Here is a 19,395-nt window from a genome sequence, read left to right as displayed (position 1 = left end):
AAGAAAAAACTCCCAACATGAATAATATTTATTTCTGACACACATGGCATTAAATAATATTTCACAAGTAGCACATACAATTCTCTGGGAGGACACATAGTGCTTTTGAGCAGCAACAACGAGCCCTACTGATGACACCAGGACCCGAACTGAAGGCAGGAGTTTGAAAAGGGCTGGTTAGCTTCCAGAAGTCAAAAAGATTATTTTCTTTCATGTATTTGGCACTGGTTGAACTTGTGCAAGGAGTGAAAAACGGAAGGAACAGATCATCATGCATCACACACTGTACTATTACTCAGAATGTACATGAAATATATCTGTAAAGGACAGATGGTACCAGAGTCACAAAACAGGAGCGAGAATAATAAGAGACAAGCGAACAAACCTGGAACAAATACCAATGTCTCCTCATGCAACGCCACAGAAACACTGGAAAGACTGGGGGGGGGAGAAAACAACAACACAAACACTGCAGCAACACTGAAGCTGGAGATTCTTCTTCCAGTCGTACAGCATGAGGAACTGAATGTGTCAACCGTGAACAGGGAGCCGACATCGCAGCAAAGCGTCGTGATATAGTCAACAGTCGCCAGGATTTTAGAAACACCGAACTCATCATTCCACCTCAACTCCGCCTGAAACTGCATTTATATTCTGTTCAAATTGGACCACATCTTCAGAAGAGTTTTCTGCACAGAAGTAGTTAATTATTACAAACCATTATATTTATTAGATCAAGGTGCACTTATCTAATTACCTTATTACTAATGTGTAAATCTCGTATTAATTGTAAACATCTGAAGCACCAATTTAAATCTCTCGCAAGCATGACACCATAAACTGTTCCCAGCCTACAACAGTTTTTAATTAGATTTTTGCTCATGTTTATATATAGTAATCAAGTATAACATTAGCTGTAGCTTTACCAAGTCAGATTCAAACTGAGCTAAGAGTTACACTTTTTGTAACGTCTTAAATGTCTTAGATGTTTGCATGACAGCCGTGCTAAGTTTTAACTTGTGCATTTCTGCTATAACTAGTTGCAGCAAATAACTAACTAAACTTGTTTTTTTTAGCACCAAACTAAAGAAAGCTTCCAAGGAAACTTTCAAGGATGCACCGAAAAAATAAAATTCTGTGTTATCATTACTCCGAATTTAATCAGTTTGTAAAACGTGCACGCTGTCGATTAAAAGTGCTTCAATCCGGTCAAAATGCCAAAAATCCCCAAACTGCGGGAGAAGAAAGCACAACCATGACCTCAGTGTCCTCAACGCTGCCTCAACTGCGCCCCCATGTGGATGTTAGAGGTTCATCTCTTTATAAAACTGTTCCAGGTCTTTCTTTAATCAGTCAGTGTTGGATCCAGTGGCTTTAAAAAAAAAAAATAAATAAATAAAAATAATGGGTGAAACTTTTCATGTGAAAATGTTTTGAATGATTCAATGACTGATTGATGATTCACAGGAAATACACACATTGCACATGAACGCCGACATAAACAGTCACAAAATATGAAAATATAATAATTCCCAAAACAAACGATCAAGAGACAATATGAAATTCACCATTCAAATTAAACCAAGGACGACTCAGAGAAACTAAAGGAAGTCACCAGCTCAGGTACACAGATTGTAGGTCCTCTTTCATATTGCCACAGTTGTAAATCTTACCACAGCTTTCCTCTTTTCACACACGTGATATGTTTTCTGTGCAAATCTGTACAATGTCCTGATGTGGAAAAACGGGGAATGTGGCGAGACTTGTTGTGCTGCGCTTGCACGTTCACTTCTCCGCCTGCACGGCTCCCATGCACAGACTCCCCTCCTCCTCGATGGTCTCCAGCTCGTCTGTGCGGATGGCCTGCGTGATCAGATTCAGCTCCTCGACCATGGTCTCGTAGCGGTACGCCACGCGGATGTCGGGAACGTTGGTGCGCCGTATGTCGTTGCCCTCCTGCCCCTCCTTGAAGTAGTTTGGGCCGAGCCAGTAGCTCTTCACCTGATCCAGAGGAGAGCTCAGTGAAATTAGGGGTTTCTTTAACACCTGTACATTATTCTGGTTTTGTAATTCGTTATAATTGTGCGGGGAATTAGGATTTCAGGAAATAATCTGCAACAGTAGATAGACAGATAGATAGATAGATAGATCGATAGATCTGCAATGTGCTGTAATGTCAGGTGATACCTTGTGTGAGAATCCACTCATCAGTACACTGTTTCTGGACAGCTCACACATGTCACAGGAGCTCAGTTTCCACACTTGAGCAGCAATGCTGTATTCTTCCATCAGGGGCTCCTACGTTAAAACACACACAGCATAGTATATAGTATTTACACTGAACCCAAATCACAGTAAATTAAATGACAAGTGTGTAGGATTTGAGAATATTAATCAAGACATGTCTGCATAGGAAGGAGTTGGGCCTCTTGTATTAGTTGTGATCTGCAAACACACCACTAGATGGCTCTATTTCCCACACACTGGTCGTTTAAAGTGAGCAGTAAAAAACGTTTGACTGACCTTGGTGAAGTGAAACTGCAGCGGGTCATCAGTAGACAGAGAGACCATGAGGCCTCTGGACAGGTACTCCGGCAGAGGGTTACGATGGTAGCTGAGGAACAGACTGTTATTGCTGAGAGGAGACATGGCGATGCCTATCTGGGCCAGGTAGTACAGGTACTGCAGCACGGGAGCCTGGACGAACACAAGGCATCACGTTGAGTCACAGTAATACAGCAGCCGTCACTTACAGGAGCTAATAAGGAAGTACCAAGGAAAGAAAAGCTCTCCCGTGTGTGTGTGTGTGTGTGTGTGTGTGAAATAAACAGCTGCTGTGATACTGGGTGCACACCTTTCTGAGCAGCAGCCCGTGGGAGATATTCTCTGACAGCATGAAACCAGACACCAGGTGATGGATCGGCCCTGCCTCCCCGCAGTGAGGACGGAGGACGAGTGTGTTAAAGCCCCGCTGTCTGGAACGGAAAAAACCAAAGACACAACAAAACAGGCAGTGAGCTCAGCTTTGTTGGGCTCAGCAAGTAAATGTAAACCCACTGATGTTACTCTGTTACCGCATATAAAACAGATATAAAATACAGAAGAGGACTCCAAGAGTGTATGGTTTGAAATATGATATATTTATAATATGCGTTTGGCATTTAGATTTGCAATGCAACGCAACAAGACTAATAAGTGAACTCTATTCGTATGACACACCTATCTGCAATTGCCTATAACCACGCTAAAGAACTCTATTTGAGTTTTTTTTAACATGTTCTAAATTGTACTACCGAGTGTCATAAAGTTATGAAAAATAACAAAAAGTAATGAAAAGTAGAGAAACAAAAAGTAACAAGTGACAAAAAAGCAACATAAGGTTTAGTAACGAAAAGTAACAAGTGACAAACTAGTGACGAAAACTAATGAAAAGCAACGAGTGACATAAGTTAAAAAAAAGGAACAGTAACAAAGTAATGAGTAACAAAAAATAATGAAAAGTAACTAAAAGAAAGTACGAATGTAAATAAAAGTAATGACGGAAGTCGTTCTCTGTGTTTAAACAATTAAAGAAACCTTGAAGCAGATTATAACTACAGTTATCTAATGTTTTGTATTTTCACTAAGCTTGTGTTCACATTTAAGTTAAAAGTTTTACCAAATGTGTGTGATAATAAAATTATCAGCTGATTAATACGCCTATATGAACAGGTCTTTGTTCTGTTTCTGTTCCGTTGGGGCCGGTCAGTGTGAACATAAAGCAGGTTATGGCAGCAGGTTGAATAAAGGAGGTGACGTACCTGCGCAGGTGATTCAGCACCGTCATGTTTGCATACGTATAGTAGAGGTAGTAGGAATAGGGCGGGTTGTCCTCCTCTGTCCAGTTGACTGGCAGCGGACTGTCCAGGTTGAAGATGTGTTGCTCTGGTTTTGATTCATCATCCACGCTGTCAAAACCCACAACCTGCGCGAGGAATCAAGAGAAGATCTGATCAAACCCGCTCGGGACTGAAGGCGGTCTTTTTTGAACGATGCAGATAATTACGCCGCTAGGGTTCCTTACGTCCTGGAGGAAGAGGTGCAGCTCCGGGTGGCTGCGGGGGTCGACCGTGACCTCAAACAGAGGCATGAAGACATTCTCCAGCATTTCTTGGAAGTTGCACAGTTGCTTCTTTGTGTGGTAAACGTCACTTTGAAGAGAGAGTGAAAAATAAATCAAGGGCTTTATTGATGTTATGTTGTCTGTCTAGTTTTTATTTTATGCATGTGAGTTACATGTATTTAAAAAAAAAATCCTTAGTCATGGCTGTGTGTAACTCTCTGAGACAAAGTCACCAGAAAATATTCAGTTTTCAACGTTTTGAGTTAGACAGTACAAAATAATTAGGCCGTGTCACTGCAGTGTCACTCTGAGTTTGTCTTTTGGTGACGCATGAGCTTGAAAATCCTTATTATCTGCACATGAAAAGGCAACAGAAGACCAGTTATTTTGCAGGCAATATTTTGCTTTTTAATTTCAGTGTGTCAAAACAAACCCTATCTCTCTATAAAGAATTCACATAATCTCATTAATTAAATAAAGTAAAGCAGGAGCTTCAGCAACAAATCACGCGGGGGCTCCTGCAGGCACGGCTTTTATATTCAAATTAAATTATTATCTTCAAACATTTAATTTAGTTTTATCTCAGTGTAAAAAAAAAAACAAACAAATTAAATGACACAGTAATAATTTCCTCTATATTACAGTAATAACTGCTATTATCTAACCCTGGAGGCTTAGGCTGTTTAATGTTGTGTTGTTGTGGAAAGGTTTGGACTAATTCATAGAACTGCTTTGTATTTTATAAACTATGTGCGTGTCCTTTTATTTCAAATATGTATTTTCATAAATAACTAGAAAGTTTAGTCAAATACTGCAAATTAAGGGCAGTAAAATAAGAGACTTTCTTTAGGAGTAGGAGAATAAAGTGGCATAAAATTCAAGCACAAGGACAATACTGAGAGATAATGAGTGTAAATACACTAGAGGGGGTTAGTTGCCCTAAAGTCGACTCTTCATTTGTATTAGTTTTTTAATAAATGAAAATGCAATGTAGTCACATTTCATCACTCACAAGAGTCGTGGCACTTGGACAAGCCAACGGACGTTATTGGAGTGGACCTTATGCTTGACGGCCCACTTGGCCAGTTTGTCCCACTCGTCTCTGGAGCGTCCGTAGATGGACAGTCTGAGCTCCACGTTCTGGTACTTGCTCTCCTCCAGGTCGGCCATCACCTCCTGAAGAGCAGAGACACAAACTGTCACCAGAGGGCGCAGTCACCCTGCATGGACCAAAAAAAAAAAACACAAAACACACTGCCAGGTGTAGGTTGTTGGTGCATTTAGGTATCACCTTAATAATGTGACCAAAGTATTTCCCCTCGATGTAGTTGTCTGTCTTGATGAAGATCTCTCTCAGGATGGACTCCCCAATGGGATTGTATTTGGCGTTGAACTTGTCGAATCGATGGAAAGTGTTTCGGTCCTGCAAAAAAAAAAAAAAAGAAAAAGTCTCAGTTTCTTATGAACTTTTTGTCTTTTCTTTTCCAAAACTGTCCAGACTACTCACTGCATGCATGTCCAAGGTGTCAACGCTCAAGTCGAAGGCCGTCAGGTTCATGCTCTCGAACACCTCCATGAGCGTCTGACCCTTGCCCCTCTCCACGTGCACGATATCTTTAGGATACTTCTTCATGGCCCTCTTTATGAAACGCAGGAGGTGCTTCTGGTTCATACAGGATGAAGCATGAATGTGTGTGTCAACCTGCGAAACGGGAAAATAATATGTAAATTGCCTCGTTCTGTTATGCAACAAATAATGAAGATGAAGCAGAGAAAAATAAAAGGCTCTCAAGTTCACCTTACGGATGTTGTAAAAGTCTCGATGTGGGACTTTTTTCTGCGCTGCCAGCTCTTTCATCTCATTCAGCAGGATGTGCATCTGAAATTTGGAGCTGAGGTACTGCAGACGGCGATAGCAGAAGGACTTTCTGTGTAGAAAAAGAGCAGATAGTGGGCACCTTCTGTGGCAGATGGTGCTCTTTTAATGTATTTTTTTAAGTCAACTCGAGCTTACACCGGCCCGTTGATGATGAGGGCCATCATGACGTTCATATCAGCGATGTACTCCTGCAGGTCTGGATACGGCAGGTCCAGCTCTGTGCTCCTGTTAGCAACAGAAGAACCAAAAGACTCGAAAACGCTGCCAAAGAAACGTGTGAACGCAGTCTAAAAACAGACCAGCATCTCATCACACCGAGGAGGAGGGAGGGGGGATATCACAAATATCTCACTTGTCCATAACGTTCCTCGCCGTGTACACGTGCACGACGCCGTCCACCATCTTGCAGCCGTACCCCATATCGGGGGGCAAGCTGGCAACGTCCTGGTTCTCGTAGGGGTGCGTTTCAGAAACAGGCGGGTGCACCGTGCCATCTGAGAGGAGACAGAACGTCGCACCGTGTCACGAGATGGGCGCGCACATGCAGCTAAAGGTCTGACTTCGACAGCCCCAGCGTTGCGGCAGCATGTTCACAGGAGCGTAACAGATGGATGGTGAAATCTGTGGGTGCGCCCGGGTACGCACTGATGCGAGAGGACTGCACACGACAGCGCCCTTCAGATTAGCAGTTTTTAAGTGAGAGAGAGAGTGGGAAGAAAGCGCTGCTAAGATGATTAACGGTTATTGTTTTGATTTGTGTTTTCGCCTCGTTGAAGGACCCGTGTGTCTGATTTGAGGGCGTCTTATTGTGCATGGGATTGTTTGGCCCGACCAACTGTCCAAAATCCACTACGTTTACAAGCAGAGATCGACCGATATATCGGGCAGATATTTGCGTTTTTTGTGACTGGTATCGCGGTATCGGCCGATACACGATACAAGATTTACAGACGATTTACATCCACTCTCACACTAATAAGAAAAAAACAGTTTTTGGCGATTTATTTAATTTATTTTACTGTCTCTAGTACTCTACTGCTACTCTACTGCTTGTGCTCTACCTCTTTCTATGCATAACAGCATTAAATATTCTTTGAGTTCTGCAAATGTTTATGCTTTCGGTTAAATTGAGACTTGACACTTTGTCATGATTGTGTCATTTTTATCATGTAAATGGAGGGAGAAAAAGCAGAATCAGCTCCTAACATCGGCTCAGGTCGACCTCTATTTACAAGGACAGAAAACTAAGAAAAGCAATAAATGCTAAAAGTTTGGAACCTGGAGAAAAGGGGGAATTTCGAGACGCCGCTTCCTTTTTTTAGGAGACTCGCTCATGTATGTGACGTGTATACCTGCGGTGGATGAGGTCTCTGGCATCTCCTCCTCATAGATGTCTAAGTCCAGAGGCCTCTCGCTCAGCTCCTGCAGGTAACGAGCGGTGGTCCTGCAGAAGCTCTGCAGCGACAGGCCCATGTACTTCTGTCTGATGAACAGAGCCTTCACCACACATTTGGCGGCATCCAACAGATCTGTGAACGGTACCTTGTTGGATAAAACAATAGCATTAATGCAAATGAAGCCTTCGTGGGAGAGGAGGTGTTATTAGACTGTGAGAAATAGCACAAAAGAAAATCTGTGCTGCTTCTCGCTGCAGCGACTGCTCCGCTGACTTACCCCGCACTTTTCCTCTCCTGAAATGCTGACTCGCTGGTACTCTCTCTCTGGGACCACGTCTCTCTCTTGCAGGTCGGGCATTTGGCTCTGCTCCTTCATGTATCTAACATTTGATCAATAAAACACGTAAAATGCCTTTTATTCTGGTAGGTTAAAGTTCCCAACATTCAGTAGAAGTAAGGAGACGGACTAACTCGAGGTCTGTGGCGCTGTCAGTCTTCATGAACTCCTGCTTGGCTCTCAGGAGGATGTCGGGTTCGAACCTGGGGACGGAGAGGCTGAGTTCACTTTGGGATCATCAGCGCGCGGCGCCACAAACGCGGCGCGTTCGCCCCGTTCCCTCACTTACTTGACATCCTGGCTGATCTGTCGCTCTAGGCGCTGGCGTCTCTCCTCCAGCTGCTCGATGGGGCTGTCCTCCGGGAACTCGTAGGGGGCGCTCCGCATCTCACTCTCGGCCAGGCTGCGGGAGAACAGCTCCTTCACGAGGACAAGCACAAAGTTACCAGAAAGTTCAAAAATAAATCCGCCAGGTCAACGACTCGGCGCAACGACGGAGCGCTGACCTCGGCGATCTCCTTGTATTTCCCATCCATGGAAGTTCGCAGGTCAATGGATTGTTTCAAGGCCACGGGGATCCCAGGCAGGGAATGCTGGGAAGTGAGTAGGTGGCGCGCACCACGGAGATCGACTGCAGATAAAGAGGAGGAGAAAGCAGCATTTCAGTGTCAAGGAGTTTCTCTTTTGTAATAACAATGTTTTATACAGAGATGCCTTATTCTTTATTAATGAGGGCACAAAAAGCCCATCAGAGAAATATGCACCATCAATCAGTTCAATGCACTCTGGAATTTTGCACCTACAGCCATATTTGGTTTGGTATGACCAGTGTCTCATGGTGTCTAATGTTAGCTAAAACGTTACATAAATACTGGTGCTTGGTATGTTAGCGACTGGCCCTCATATGTTCTACTGCTGCACTACATTTACTATTATTTACCACAACGCAGAGTGGAGGTTTACTTTACACATCGCTTCATCTAATTTGAATAATGAGGTTCAGCTCGGTTTAAAGATTTATTGTTTTAAATGTGAGCAATTTAATATGCGTTTGAGTATGTAACAGAGGTTATTAGCTCAGTGTACGCTTCTTTAAGACAGAGAGAGTTATAAGGCTCTGATTCCGTGAAATCCATCAGTTATAGATTATCTTGCACATGTACTTAACAGAGCTACACAACCACAATATCCTCCACTGACTATTTCAGTTAGGTGATGTCATCAATCTGGGTTTCTTGCAACAGCGATCAGCCATAACATTACGACCATCCTTCCTAATATCGTGTAAGTCTCCCTTGTGCCTCCTAAAGCAGTTGTGACTCATCAGAGAATGGACATGGGCTTTGTGAGGGTGTCACTGTGGAGTCTGAAAATACAATACAATATTGTTAGTGGAGGGGCCTCTGTGCATCATCCCACAGATACTTTCATTTTGGGATCTAGTGAATTTAAAGGCCATGTCAACACCTTCTGCTGTTTTTCATGTTTTTTGTGTTGTTCCTAAACCATTTTGAGTGTGTGTCTGTGTCAGGCTGCATTCTGTGTGTCATTGCTATGGGGCGGGGGTCTCTGGTCTGGTCTGGGTGGGTGCTACATGTCTAAGTAACATCCACAAGAATTCCAGGTCCAAAAAGTTTCCCAGCAGAACATTGTATTTTTACAAGATGGTCAATGTTATTCCCTTGTCACTGGTCATTATATTTTGGCTGATCGCTGTACCAACCTTGAAAATAGCAAAAAAAAAAGTTTCTTCACATTATCACATGTAGCTTTTCCACAGACTGTACAGAATGCAGAAGCTTGTTGTCCCCGTTTGTTTGTGTCTTCAGACACAATGGAGCATTCAGGTGGAGAGCCCATCGGCACATACACCGGCTAATACAATCCATTGTTGCCACAGCAAGACTCAAGTTTTAAACAAACCCGGTTGTCATGGAAGGACGGAAAAACAAAGGGGCGGGGAAAAAAAAGTACTTGGGACAAGGACGGCTATGAGTGGTGATGGAGGCTGTTAACAGCGATGAGGGGAAAAAAAAAAAAAACAGAGAGGTCAGTAGAGACGGTGCCTTCGCGGCTGACCTCCTCCACCTCCCCGGGGTGTAAATTTAGACAGATATTCATCTTTCCTTTGAAACTATGTACCTGCCACTGAAATATTCATCCTTGTGAATATTTAATCCTGAGTGTCAATGGGCCTGCTGATATTTATAGACCATACACCCAAGAAGGTCAGAGGAGGGTACGCAGCGCGATACCTCGACTGAAGTCTGATTTATTTAACGCAGCACGTCTAGTAGCGCGTCTTCTCTGTGGGAATCGCAATCCGGACCCACGAGACCAATTAACTGGGCTGATTAAGACGTCATTAAAGTGAACACAGAATGGCTGCTTTAGAGGGACGACGGCAAAATAATTGGCCCGGGCCGTAACCGAAGCTCACCACGCGTTCAGCACCTTCTGCTTAACACGGCCCAATCAACACATCCCACTCAACACGGAGGACACGTTTGCCTGCGACACATGGCAGCGATGTCAAAACATACACAGAGTCTCATCCTAAAATCACTGGGAGAACTCAAAATGTGTACGAATATTCAAGTGGGCTCATGTTTTATTCTCTAATAACCAAATACTGAGCTTGAGGCTTGAGCGAAATCTTCTTCTAAATAACGTTTGGGGCAAATGTAAGACTAAACAAATAAAAACTGAACTCTGCTAGTGATAAAGGAAGAAAAGTGAATTAGTTAGTCTGTGAATTTGATTGAAAACAACTGAAATAACCTAGAATACCTGATGTGCATCGTCTTCAATTAGTGACTTTATTATTAAAAGCGTGAACTGATTATTTACCTTGACAAACAGTAAATAACAAACAGTTCCAGAGTCTAAACTGGGAAGATTCACAGCTTAATAGAAACATTCCTAAAGTACAATGAGGATTTTTCATGCGTTTTTCCAAACAAATCATTAACAGACTAATTGATTTTATGAAAGTATATGTATAAAAGTAACTTCCCTCTACCCAGAGCAAGTTGGAGTCAATAAAAACAACAAAAAAAAAAAAAACATGCCGCGATGCTAAACTGTCCTCATACTCCGGCCACAGACTGATGCTCTCCTGCCATTGGGAAGAAGACGTCTGTGTGATGCAACGGCTGCCTGGGATGCTGCCTTTAAGCAAACGTGCCGTCAGTTCGGAGCGTATCAAATGGTCGTGATGGCAGTGGACACTGGTGCGGAGGGCAAGAAGCGACCTGTGGCAAAGACATGCACGCTGGGACGCAGCGGAGCTGAGCCTAGCCGAGCCTACCGGACCCGGAGCTAATCCCCTAATGGCGGCTATATTTGGATCAGTAGCATTTATGGTTATGTAACAACTCACCCCCCCCCCATAGTTGCAGAGCAAAGCACTCAGAAATTAAAGTCAGTCATGTTTCCCTCGGTCACATAATCTAGTTGACTGAAAGTTTTATTGATCTAATCGAGGCAGGATCGCAGGAATGCAGCCTCGTACAACACGAGGTGAAATAGGTTTAAAGCCATCTCCAGGCGGGCACCAGATGTCTCACAGAAAAACACGTCAAATATAAAAGACAACGCGACACACATCCCTCGCAGCTCATCGCTTCATATTGCCACCGGGCCTCAGAATAAGGTCAGATGTATCAGTATCAGCTTGCAGAGAGACTTCCACCGCATGCATATTTCAGTAGCATGTATGGAGAGTCCCAACTCCGGTCTCGCTTGAAACGGATGGAGCGGGGTAACAGGTCCCCGGGGGGGGGACTTGCAATGACAAGTGGAAAGTCACTCAAAGCCTACAGACCAGAGTAGGGTGCGAGGTCAACAGACATCCTGTGGAAATTCATCTACAGATCTGCTCATTTCTTCCTCATGTGGGCCAACGCTGTTTGACCAAACTAAACAATTCAGCGTAACACTTTCTAACCACTTTCTATGTCCGCCTCTCTCTGTTTTGTTTTTTTTGTTTGTTTTTTTTTTTTACCACAAAGTGGTTAATGCTTCATCAACAGCCGTCTACCTGCACCCACTAAAGTCCCAGATGAGTCACAGCCTCCGTGTCTCACAGAGAAAGACGTATGTTCTCTACTGTTACATGTGCTGCTGAGAGGGCAGGATCACCAGGGAATGCAGAATACAAACAAACGCAGGAGGTTCGTCTGAAAAGCTTCAAGACGGATCGGGTGGCCTAAGTACTTAAATGTACTTAGCAAAAATGTTTTGGTGCAAAAATCCATGCATTAAATCCAGTAGTTATAAGGATTTGTGCAGAATAAAATTGTTTAAAGTCTTTTAAATTTAATGTTATGGTTTAACCACAATAAAAAACCCCAAAAAGAAATAAGATTATAGGTCTTACCAGTTTCTCAAAGTTTGTTTCCAAAACAGTGTCAAGAAAAAAAATGAAGGTTCGATGTCAAACTCTTGTTTTAATCAGTTTTCTCCCACAACTCTGTAAAAAGCACCGTGCAAATAATGTGAAACTTCAATATAGCTGAACTTAAAAAGTCAAAATGCTGCGACCACACGCTCCAACAGAACCAAACAATAATTTATCCTCTCATTATCCTTCCACATCCAAAACACAAAGCGACCGCACAGCAGGTAAAAAACACTGCGGGCTCTTCGGCTCCTCTAAAGGATGCCTCCTCCGTCAGCTTCTGACTCAGCTGACACCTCTCAAGACGGTCAATAAAAGTCATCCTCTGCCCAGAGAAGATGCAGCGCTTTAAGTACACGTCTGCAGGGCGGTGTTTGTTTTCTTTTACTTTTCTCAGCCTTCTCACAAAAATCTAAACTTAAAAACAACACGGGCTCCGCGCTAGCCTTGGAAACCACTTCAACCTGTTCCGCCAATAGGTGCAGGTGTAGTGCCTTTCGTCGACGCAGGCTTATTCTTTTGTGCTAAGTTGCACCTTTACAGCACTTTCAAAAGGACATGAGAAAGCTTGTTTTGGGACAATCAATCGACACATATTCTCCTCAGCAAAACCGAAGGCAGGGCTGCTCAGGGCTGTTACACAAAGCCGTCAGGGGACGGGCAGAGGAGAGTGGCCGTGATTGTGAAAGAGGGGGAAGGAAAGGGGAGAAGAGGGGGGGGTTAGAGGGGAGAGCGTTACTTGTGCTTATTGTCAGGGATGAGGGCAGTGGAGCGTACCTGTCTCCTCAGAGCCTGAGTTAACCAGCAGCTAGCAGGCCCAAGGGAGGATAGAGAGAAAGACAGAGGGAGGGAGAGAGAGCATGCCAAACAGCAAATGGCCCAGGATGGTGTCTGTTGGCCTTTCAGGATGGGGTAAACAGGATGTCAGGGAGGGAAGGATGGAGAGAAACAAGACAGGAGCACTTCAAACATTCACTCGAATGTCAAAACTGGCAAAAATAGACACACACACACACACACATACAGGCGCCGCACACTCACAGAGTAAACAGTCATCTCCTCTACTCCCTTAATCTGTCCCTGTCATACATACAAAGAGCTGGTCCAGCAGATCCATGAACTCCCCCTCACATCCCAGTGTGTGACCCCCCTCTGCTCTGTCTGTCTCCTGGTTCAGGCCAGCTGTCGCTGCACTAGCTGCCTCTGGAGCTGATCCTCCTCATTTAAATGCCTCTGACATCTATCTGGAATGTACCACAGGAGAGCGAGGAGGCAGGGGGGGCGAGGACGCACATCACCAGACCACGTGGATTCTCCCACAGCGACTCTTTCTAACAGCACCCCTCTCTCGTCCACTTCATCCTCCGCGCCGTTCGTTCGCCGAGGGGACCATGTGTTCGGGATGTTTGTGTCATCTCTGCGTGTGCGTGAATAAAATGCTGCTGCCTCAGCTGTAAGGTTTGAGATGTCATGGTCTTTTTTTTTTTTTTTTTTTTTGCCTCTGCTGAGTAGTAGCAGACCAGAGTGCGGAGATGTCTAATAAACAGACCTTGCCTCCATCCCCTCTCACGTGAATGAAATTAAAGAGCCAGCACGTCGTCCCCATTACAGCTGCAGCAGACATTTCTGGAACATGTCCTTCAGTGCTATAAACACACAAGTGCATGATGCTGAAATAATGCAACAATAACAGAGAGAGAGAGAGAGACGCTGCAATTCCACGACCTGGTTTCATAATAGTAAAATCTTATGAAATCCTTCATTGTGCTCGTTCTGTGCATGTTGCCCAAGTTGCAGCTCTTTCTTTTCTTACTATGCTGTTGTAGTGAATGTCAACGTGCTCTGGATAACACAAACAGCTGCAGGATTTAACGGTGCCAAAAAAAAAAAAAAAAAAAGTTAATTATTACAGAGAGGTTTGACAGGGCTGCACTTTACCTCCTGGGTATGTGTGCGCGTCCCCACCAACCTAAATTCTATTACAATCACCCAGATGAGGATGATATGGACATTTACCTGAGTTATCCTCCAAAAACAAACCTCCTGACCTTTTAATTAAGCCACAAAAGATTTTGAAACACGCTCCCAAAGACGTCAAACGCCCCCGTTGCCGGGGAGCCTCTCGGAAAGCGTTAGAAGATGCTGATGTGGCCTTTAAGTTCAATCAACATCACTGTGTAGAGTGTTTGCTCTGACTATCTTATCTTCTGTTGCGCCACACTGCCTAGAGTTCAACTCTGTTTAAAAGCTGAATAAGAAATCGTTACCTTTTCCAACACTCCAGTGTGTGAGAATGCTGTTTTCATACTCGTCTCTCAGATAAGTCTGACAATGATAGCCTGTGTTCATGTTACAAATCTTTTTAAGCAGAACAGACCGGATCAGTAAAGCGTCAGAGCTTCTTACTGTAATATCTGACTTCATTCTGAATAATATCTGAGTGTGCAATGTTCTCCTGGGCATTGTAGGTGTCGGTGAATGTCGCACAAAGTGATATTTTCGGTCGTGGGTTCGGTTCTTGAGTGTTTACAGCGGCAGAATGGCTTGTGAGGTGAGTCAAAGTAAATTGCACTTCTCATCACAGCATGACTCCCACTGCAATAGCGTGGCTCGAGGTTGCTAATGATATTTGAGCATCAGTGGCGTTAAATGCCACGGAGGAACGAGCACCATTACAGCAGGTCTGGTCTTTCGTGTTTAATTGTTGCCAATAAGAAGAAATGTGTAACCTTGACAGGAACAAACATTTATGAGCTGCAGTCCCGTCGCTCCAGGCCGTCACCTCTCTCCAACCCAGCCGACTTTCTGTCTTTCCAAACTATCAGATAAGGTCACGAAAGGCTGAAAGAAAAACGTAAAGTGTGCAACCTTAAATTCTGCGAACAACAGAAGTCTGTACAGGAAACAGAAATCCAGCACGCAGAGGAGTCAGCACGACTCTGAGCAAATTGCCACTCTTCCTCTCAAGGCTAAATTGTTGTGATGTTTTTTCAAAAGCACTCCGATTCAAAATTGCTTTCAAGTGCCCCACAATCAAATCGCTCGGGCCAAGAGAGGAACGCAGAACAGATGCACCGGTGTAGCTTCATTTATTCAAATCAGACTCCCTCTGATGGTCGAACGCAGCATCGCAAACAGTCAGACGCCGACCTTACGAGGCTGCAGAGGCCTGAAAAACACCCATCTACGCACATTCAGGGCTTTTACGCTGCTATGTAAAAACAAATTACATTAGTGGATTATCATCGCTGCACTGACACGTAAATCATATTTTTTAGTTTGACTCCAGTTAAGAAGAATAACAGTTGTCATTTCAGTTCAGACGTGTTTTAAATTGATTTGTTGGGCAAGTTATCTTTGGCATTGACTGAAATGAATGAAAGAATGAATGAATGTCAGTTTTCAAAGTAACCACAGATGTAGTGCGGTTATTTTCAGTACTGATTAATACATAAATTACGCTTATTTACTTCACTATCTCCTGTTATATTCTCTCAGAAGTGATTCATTGATAAGCTCGTCACTGCAGCATGTAGTAGTGGCAATGTAGTAAAATGTACCTAAGGAAGTTCATTTAATTTCTTACCATTAAATAAAACGACCAATCAGACCACGCCCCACAACATTTAGACATTTTCTGTAATCTAAACTGTATCTGAAGCAACATGCACTGTACCTCTCAATCTAAGCCGGCTCTCCACGGGCTGACGTTCTGTTCAAACCCCAGGCTCGGTCATTTGTGCAACATACCCACTGCATCACCACACCACCAAATTCGAGCAAACGATACAACAAGAAAGGAGGTCCCACCTTCAGGGCACAGGTCCATGCGTGGCCAATCCAGATGTTGGTTCAGAGGAGCAGCGCGGATATAAACGACTACACGCCCGTAGAGGCACGCGAGAGGAGAGCGGCTGAAGGGTTATCAGTGGAAGGTGTGTTGAGGTGGGTCTCGGTCAATCATTAAACAAAATATGACAAATTACTCTTCACTGCAAGATCCCGCACTGCGTTTGTTGATGACGTTTACTGTGACATGTGTGTAGTGATGGGAAGGTGTGATACAATCAGAAGAGGCGTGAACAAGCTGTGGGCAAAGTACAACGTGTTCAAAGGTCCGTTGTCGGCCTCCGGTAGAGCGTGAATGGCCTCTCTGAGTTAGTCAAGCTGCAGCAGGTATCCCACGTTTTATGTTGCTTATGGGTCACTTCCACGCGTACCCCCAATGACGCTCCGCGCTGAGGCCATATTGTCGACGCCGCTGCGTTTATCCGACAGCTGTTGTGTTGCACATTGAGATAACTAATCAATTATGACTAATCTGCCGGCCGCTACCCACCGCTACATAAATGTATTGTCGTTGGCGCTGTTTTTAAAATGGTTCAGCAAGTGCAAAATAAGCACCAGGCACAGAATAGGCAAACTGGTGAGTGGGCGTCGCTCTAATCTCAAAACTACCTTTTTCACAGCCAGAGAAGTGATTCGCCCACGGCTGTTCTCTGCTGAGGTTCTCGCCGCAAACCCCGCAAGCGCCGGCCGTATATGGAGAATGTGCCGCAGCACCTCTACACAATAACTGCATAGCCCACTGCATGCCCCACAAACAATACATATATGTGTGTGTGTGTGTGTGAGTGTGTGTGTGTGTGCGCACAGGGGTTCCACAGCCTTTAAATGACGATAAGCGGTGAGGGACTGAAACTCATTTCGTGCTGATTAGATCCAGCTGCACTCCTCTCCGCTGTGCTAGTTGATTGATGATTGTTTGTAAAGGTCTCTAACAGGCCCAACCTCCCCCAGCGAGCAAAGTGTCATTTGAAACAACTGTTAAGACAGACCAGTGACAGGAAAAGTGTCACACAGTCTTTACTTTACGATCCTGTTATGGGCAGCAGAAACAATCTAAAGATCACCTGAGTACCGACGAGTACCGAAATAATCCAATAGTCTAAAATCTGCAGCATCTTCTCGCTGCATGTATCGCTATTCACACGGATCGGCCACGAAGTACACTAACGCCCTTTGGAAAAGACAAAAGAAGATGAGTCACGTAAATGCCATGTTTGCTTACTCAGACGGTTCTCTCTCGCGGTGCTTTAACAACGTAAAATGACGCTACCCTGACGTGCTTCTGCAAAGACTTCTCGAATCAAAGCCTGGAGGGTTCACAATTGGATCTGAGCACTGTTCACACTCCCTCTGATCGGTTATTTCTTGACGCACAAAAGCAATTTTTGTAACACCACGGTCGGCTATGAGCTATAAGTGAGGGTAATTACGGAGAGCATGCTGATTGAAGGGCTGGTGATTCACCGAGACCTCCTACTGCTGCATTTAGAGTCAGGGGGTAAAGAAAATCAATCTGTGACTGTCACCGTAATGTCATAGCACGTCACTGTTAAAGTGGTGATATGACCTTTGTGTAGGAGATCTTTAAAGATATATGATTTTTTTTTTTGAAAATAATGTGCCTGCATTAGGTAATTCTAGTACTATAAAAAAAATATCCATAATATAAAGAAATAAGTATGTTCATTCTTGTGGCTCCTAGGCTGAAATTACCTCACCACATTTGCATACTTTTCTTGCACAATGAAATATAAAGGCTCGAAGACTTGAACTCAGCTCCAAACGAGACATATTTAATTGCACGGTAATTTCTTCTAATGATGAGACCTGAAGTTGTTGTCTGCAGCTGTTCTGCGTTTGCGTGATGTGGCCACGAACCGAATGTTTTGCATTTCCAGAAAGGGTTCAAGTGAGAGCTGCCGCCGAACGAAGAGAAACAGCTGGTGTTTTATCATCTGGTGATTCCACACTCTTTGTAGCTCAGATGAAAGGCTGACCAGCGTGTGCGCACATCAGAGTGGAGGCTAATCCTCGCATTCAGGAGGGGATCAGGTACGGAGGTAGCAACCTACAGATTCTCTCGAGGCCTTGCACTCCCACGAGAGCGAATGGAAAACAACTGCACCACATTTATTTGTGCCTGTTCTCATTTATGGACAAACTTTCATTTTTGAAAGGGTGTCCCTAGTTTGTAAAGGAGCACCTAATCCTTTAATAATAACAGGAAAAAAATGACAACAAGGAGTTACGCTACGTCCAAACTGTTTGATACAGCAGCGACTGCAAATTAACTTATGCCAACTCTGAAAATAAACTGTGAAAGGAAACCCGAGTGCACGAGCATTAACTCTGCAGGGTATGAATGCCATAACTCATCCTCTCCTCCGCTGTCTGTCTAATCAACAGGTTTGTTTTGCCCCAACTACTTTCAGGGAAAAAGTAATTCACCCTGGATCCTGTTTTTATGAGTGTTCCCTGTCACCAATCCTCTTAAATAAATAATCCAAAAATCTGATTTCACATAAAGATGAGGTAAACATCCTGGAGCTCAGTCCATGTGTGATTATTCCTCCCTCCCCCAGACTCCTTCCTTCCTTCCCTCCTTCCCTCCATCCACTCACCTGTGCTCGCTGTGTACTGCAGGCTGCCCCGCTTCCTAAAAGGAGAGAGGGGCTTGCTTTTGGCCCCGGTGCCTCCGGTCACAGAGGGCAGGTTGGAGGACATGTTCCCGGGTCGCGTGGGCTCAGCTCCACTCGGACGGGAAAAAGGAGAGCAGAGTGAGTCAGAGCTTCAGACGACGGAGCGTGGAAAGGCTACGGATGGAGAAGCACAAGAGAAAAATAACAGAAGCCAAACAGGAGCGGAGGGAGATAAATGTAGCGCAGATGCTGGGCGCTTGAGGGAGTTTGATTGCAGTCAGCGTAAGTGTGTTAGTGAGTGTGTGTGTGTGTGTGTGTGTGTGCTACGTGCCTGCGAGCAGGGATTTCCAGACTGGTTGGTCCAACGTGGGGCTGCACAGCATCCCTCTGCAGCGAAACAGGCCCCGCCCCCCCCTCCACCAAAACGCTCCTGTGCTGCTCCACGAACAGCTGCAGCACCGACGGAGGCTGGGGCTGCGATGGAGACCCTCCCCACCATGCGCAAACACACACACAAACACACACAAATGCACACACAGGACACAAAAAAAAAAACACAAACACACACACACACACAGCGGCGGCAGCAGAGCGCAGTTCTGCTGTTGCCATGACAACCACAAATCTGTGCGTGGGCAAACCAGTGGGGAGAAAAGTTGTGGCGACATTTTTACGAACAAGTGTGACAAAAGTGTTTGTGCTTTTACGCGCTGATGCTAATGCGAGCTGAGGTGTGAACTAAATGTAATTTGTAGCTGCAAGAGGGGAGGAGGGGGGCGAATGGAAATTT

General features: G+C 44.5%; 1 protein-coding gene across 6 annotated transcripts; it reads right to left on the bottom strand.

Annotated features, from left to right (window-relative positions):
* Window positions 1-10: 10 nt before the first annotated feature.
* ampd2b (adenosine monophosphate deaminase 2b) lies at window positions 11-19,101 on the bottom strand. 6 transcript variants are annotated; one of them, XM_047584329.1, is made up of 19 exons: window positions 18,937-19,101; window positions 18,588-18,779; window positions 8,222-8,346; window positions 8,005-8,135; window positions 7,850-7,918; window positions 7,656-7,758; window positions 7,334-7,523; window positions 6,334-6,475; window positions 6,117-6,206; window positions 5,901-6,030; window positions 5,610-5,804; window positions 5,394-5,525; window positions 5,115-5,278; window positions 4,064-4,190; window positions 3,801-3,964; window positions 2,855-2,975; window positions 2,524-2,697; window positions 2,188-2,298; window positions 11-2,001 (listed from the first exon to the last, which is right to left on the bottom strand). In XM_047584329.1, the coding sequence occupies exons 2-19, from the start codon at window positions 18,688-18,690 to the stop codon at window positions 1,786-1,788; spliced, it is 2,487 nt and encodes an 828-aa protein (XP_047440285.1). In that variant the 5' UTR covers window positions 18,691-18,779; window positions 18,937-19,101; the 3' UTR covers window positions 11-1,785. The 6 variants fall into 6 exon arrangements, with proteins under 6 accessions (XP_047440285.1, XP_047440286.1, XP_047440289.1 ...); XM_047584330.1 differs by lacking the exons at window positions 18,588-18,779; window positions 18,937-19,101 and adding an exon at window positions 15,928-16,419; XM_047584333.1 differs by lacking the exons at window positions 18,588-18,779; window positions 18,937-19,101 and adding an exon at window positions 15,794-15,931.
* Window positions 19,102-19,395: the final 294 nt, after the last annotated feature.

The sequence above is a fragment of the Mugil cephalus genome, chromosome 1, assembly GCF_022458985.1.
Source record: "Mugil cephalus isolate CIBA_MC_2020 chromosome 1, CIBA_Mcephalus_1.1, whole genome shotgun sequence".
Classification (NCBI taxonomy): domain Eukaryota; kingdom Metazoa; phylum Chordata; class Actinopteri; order Mugiliformes; family Mugilidae; genus Mugil; species Mugil cephalus.
This window is presented reverse-complemented; position numbering and strand designations above follow the sequence as displayed.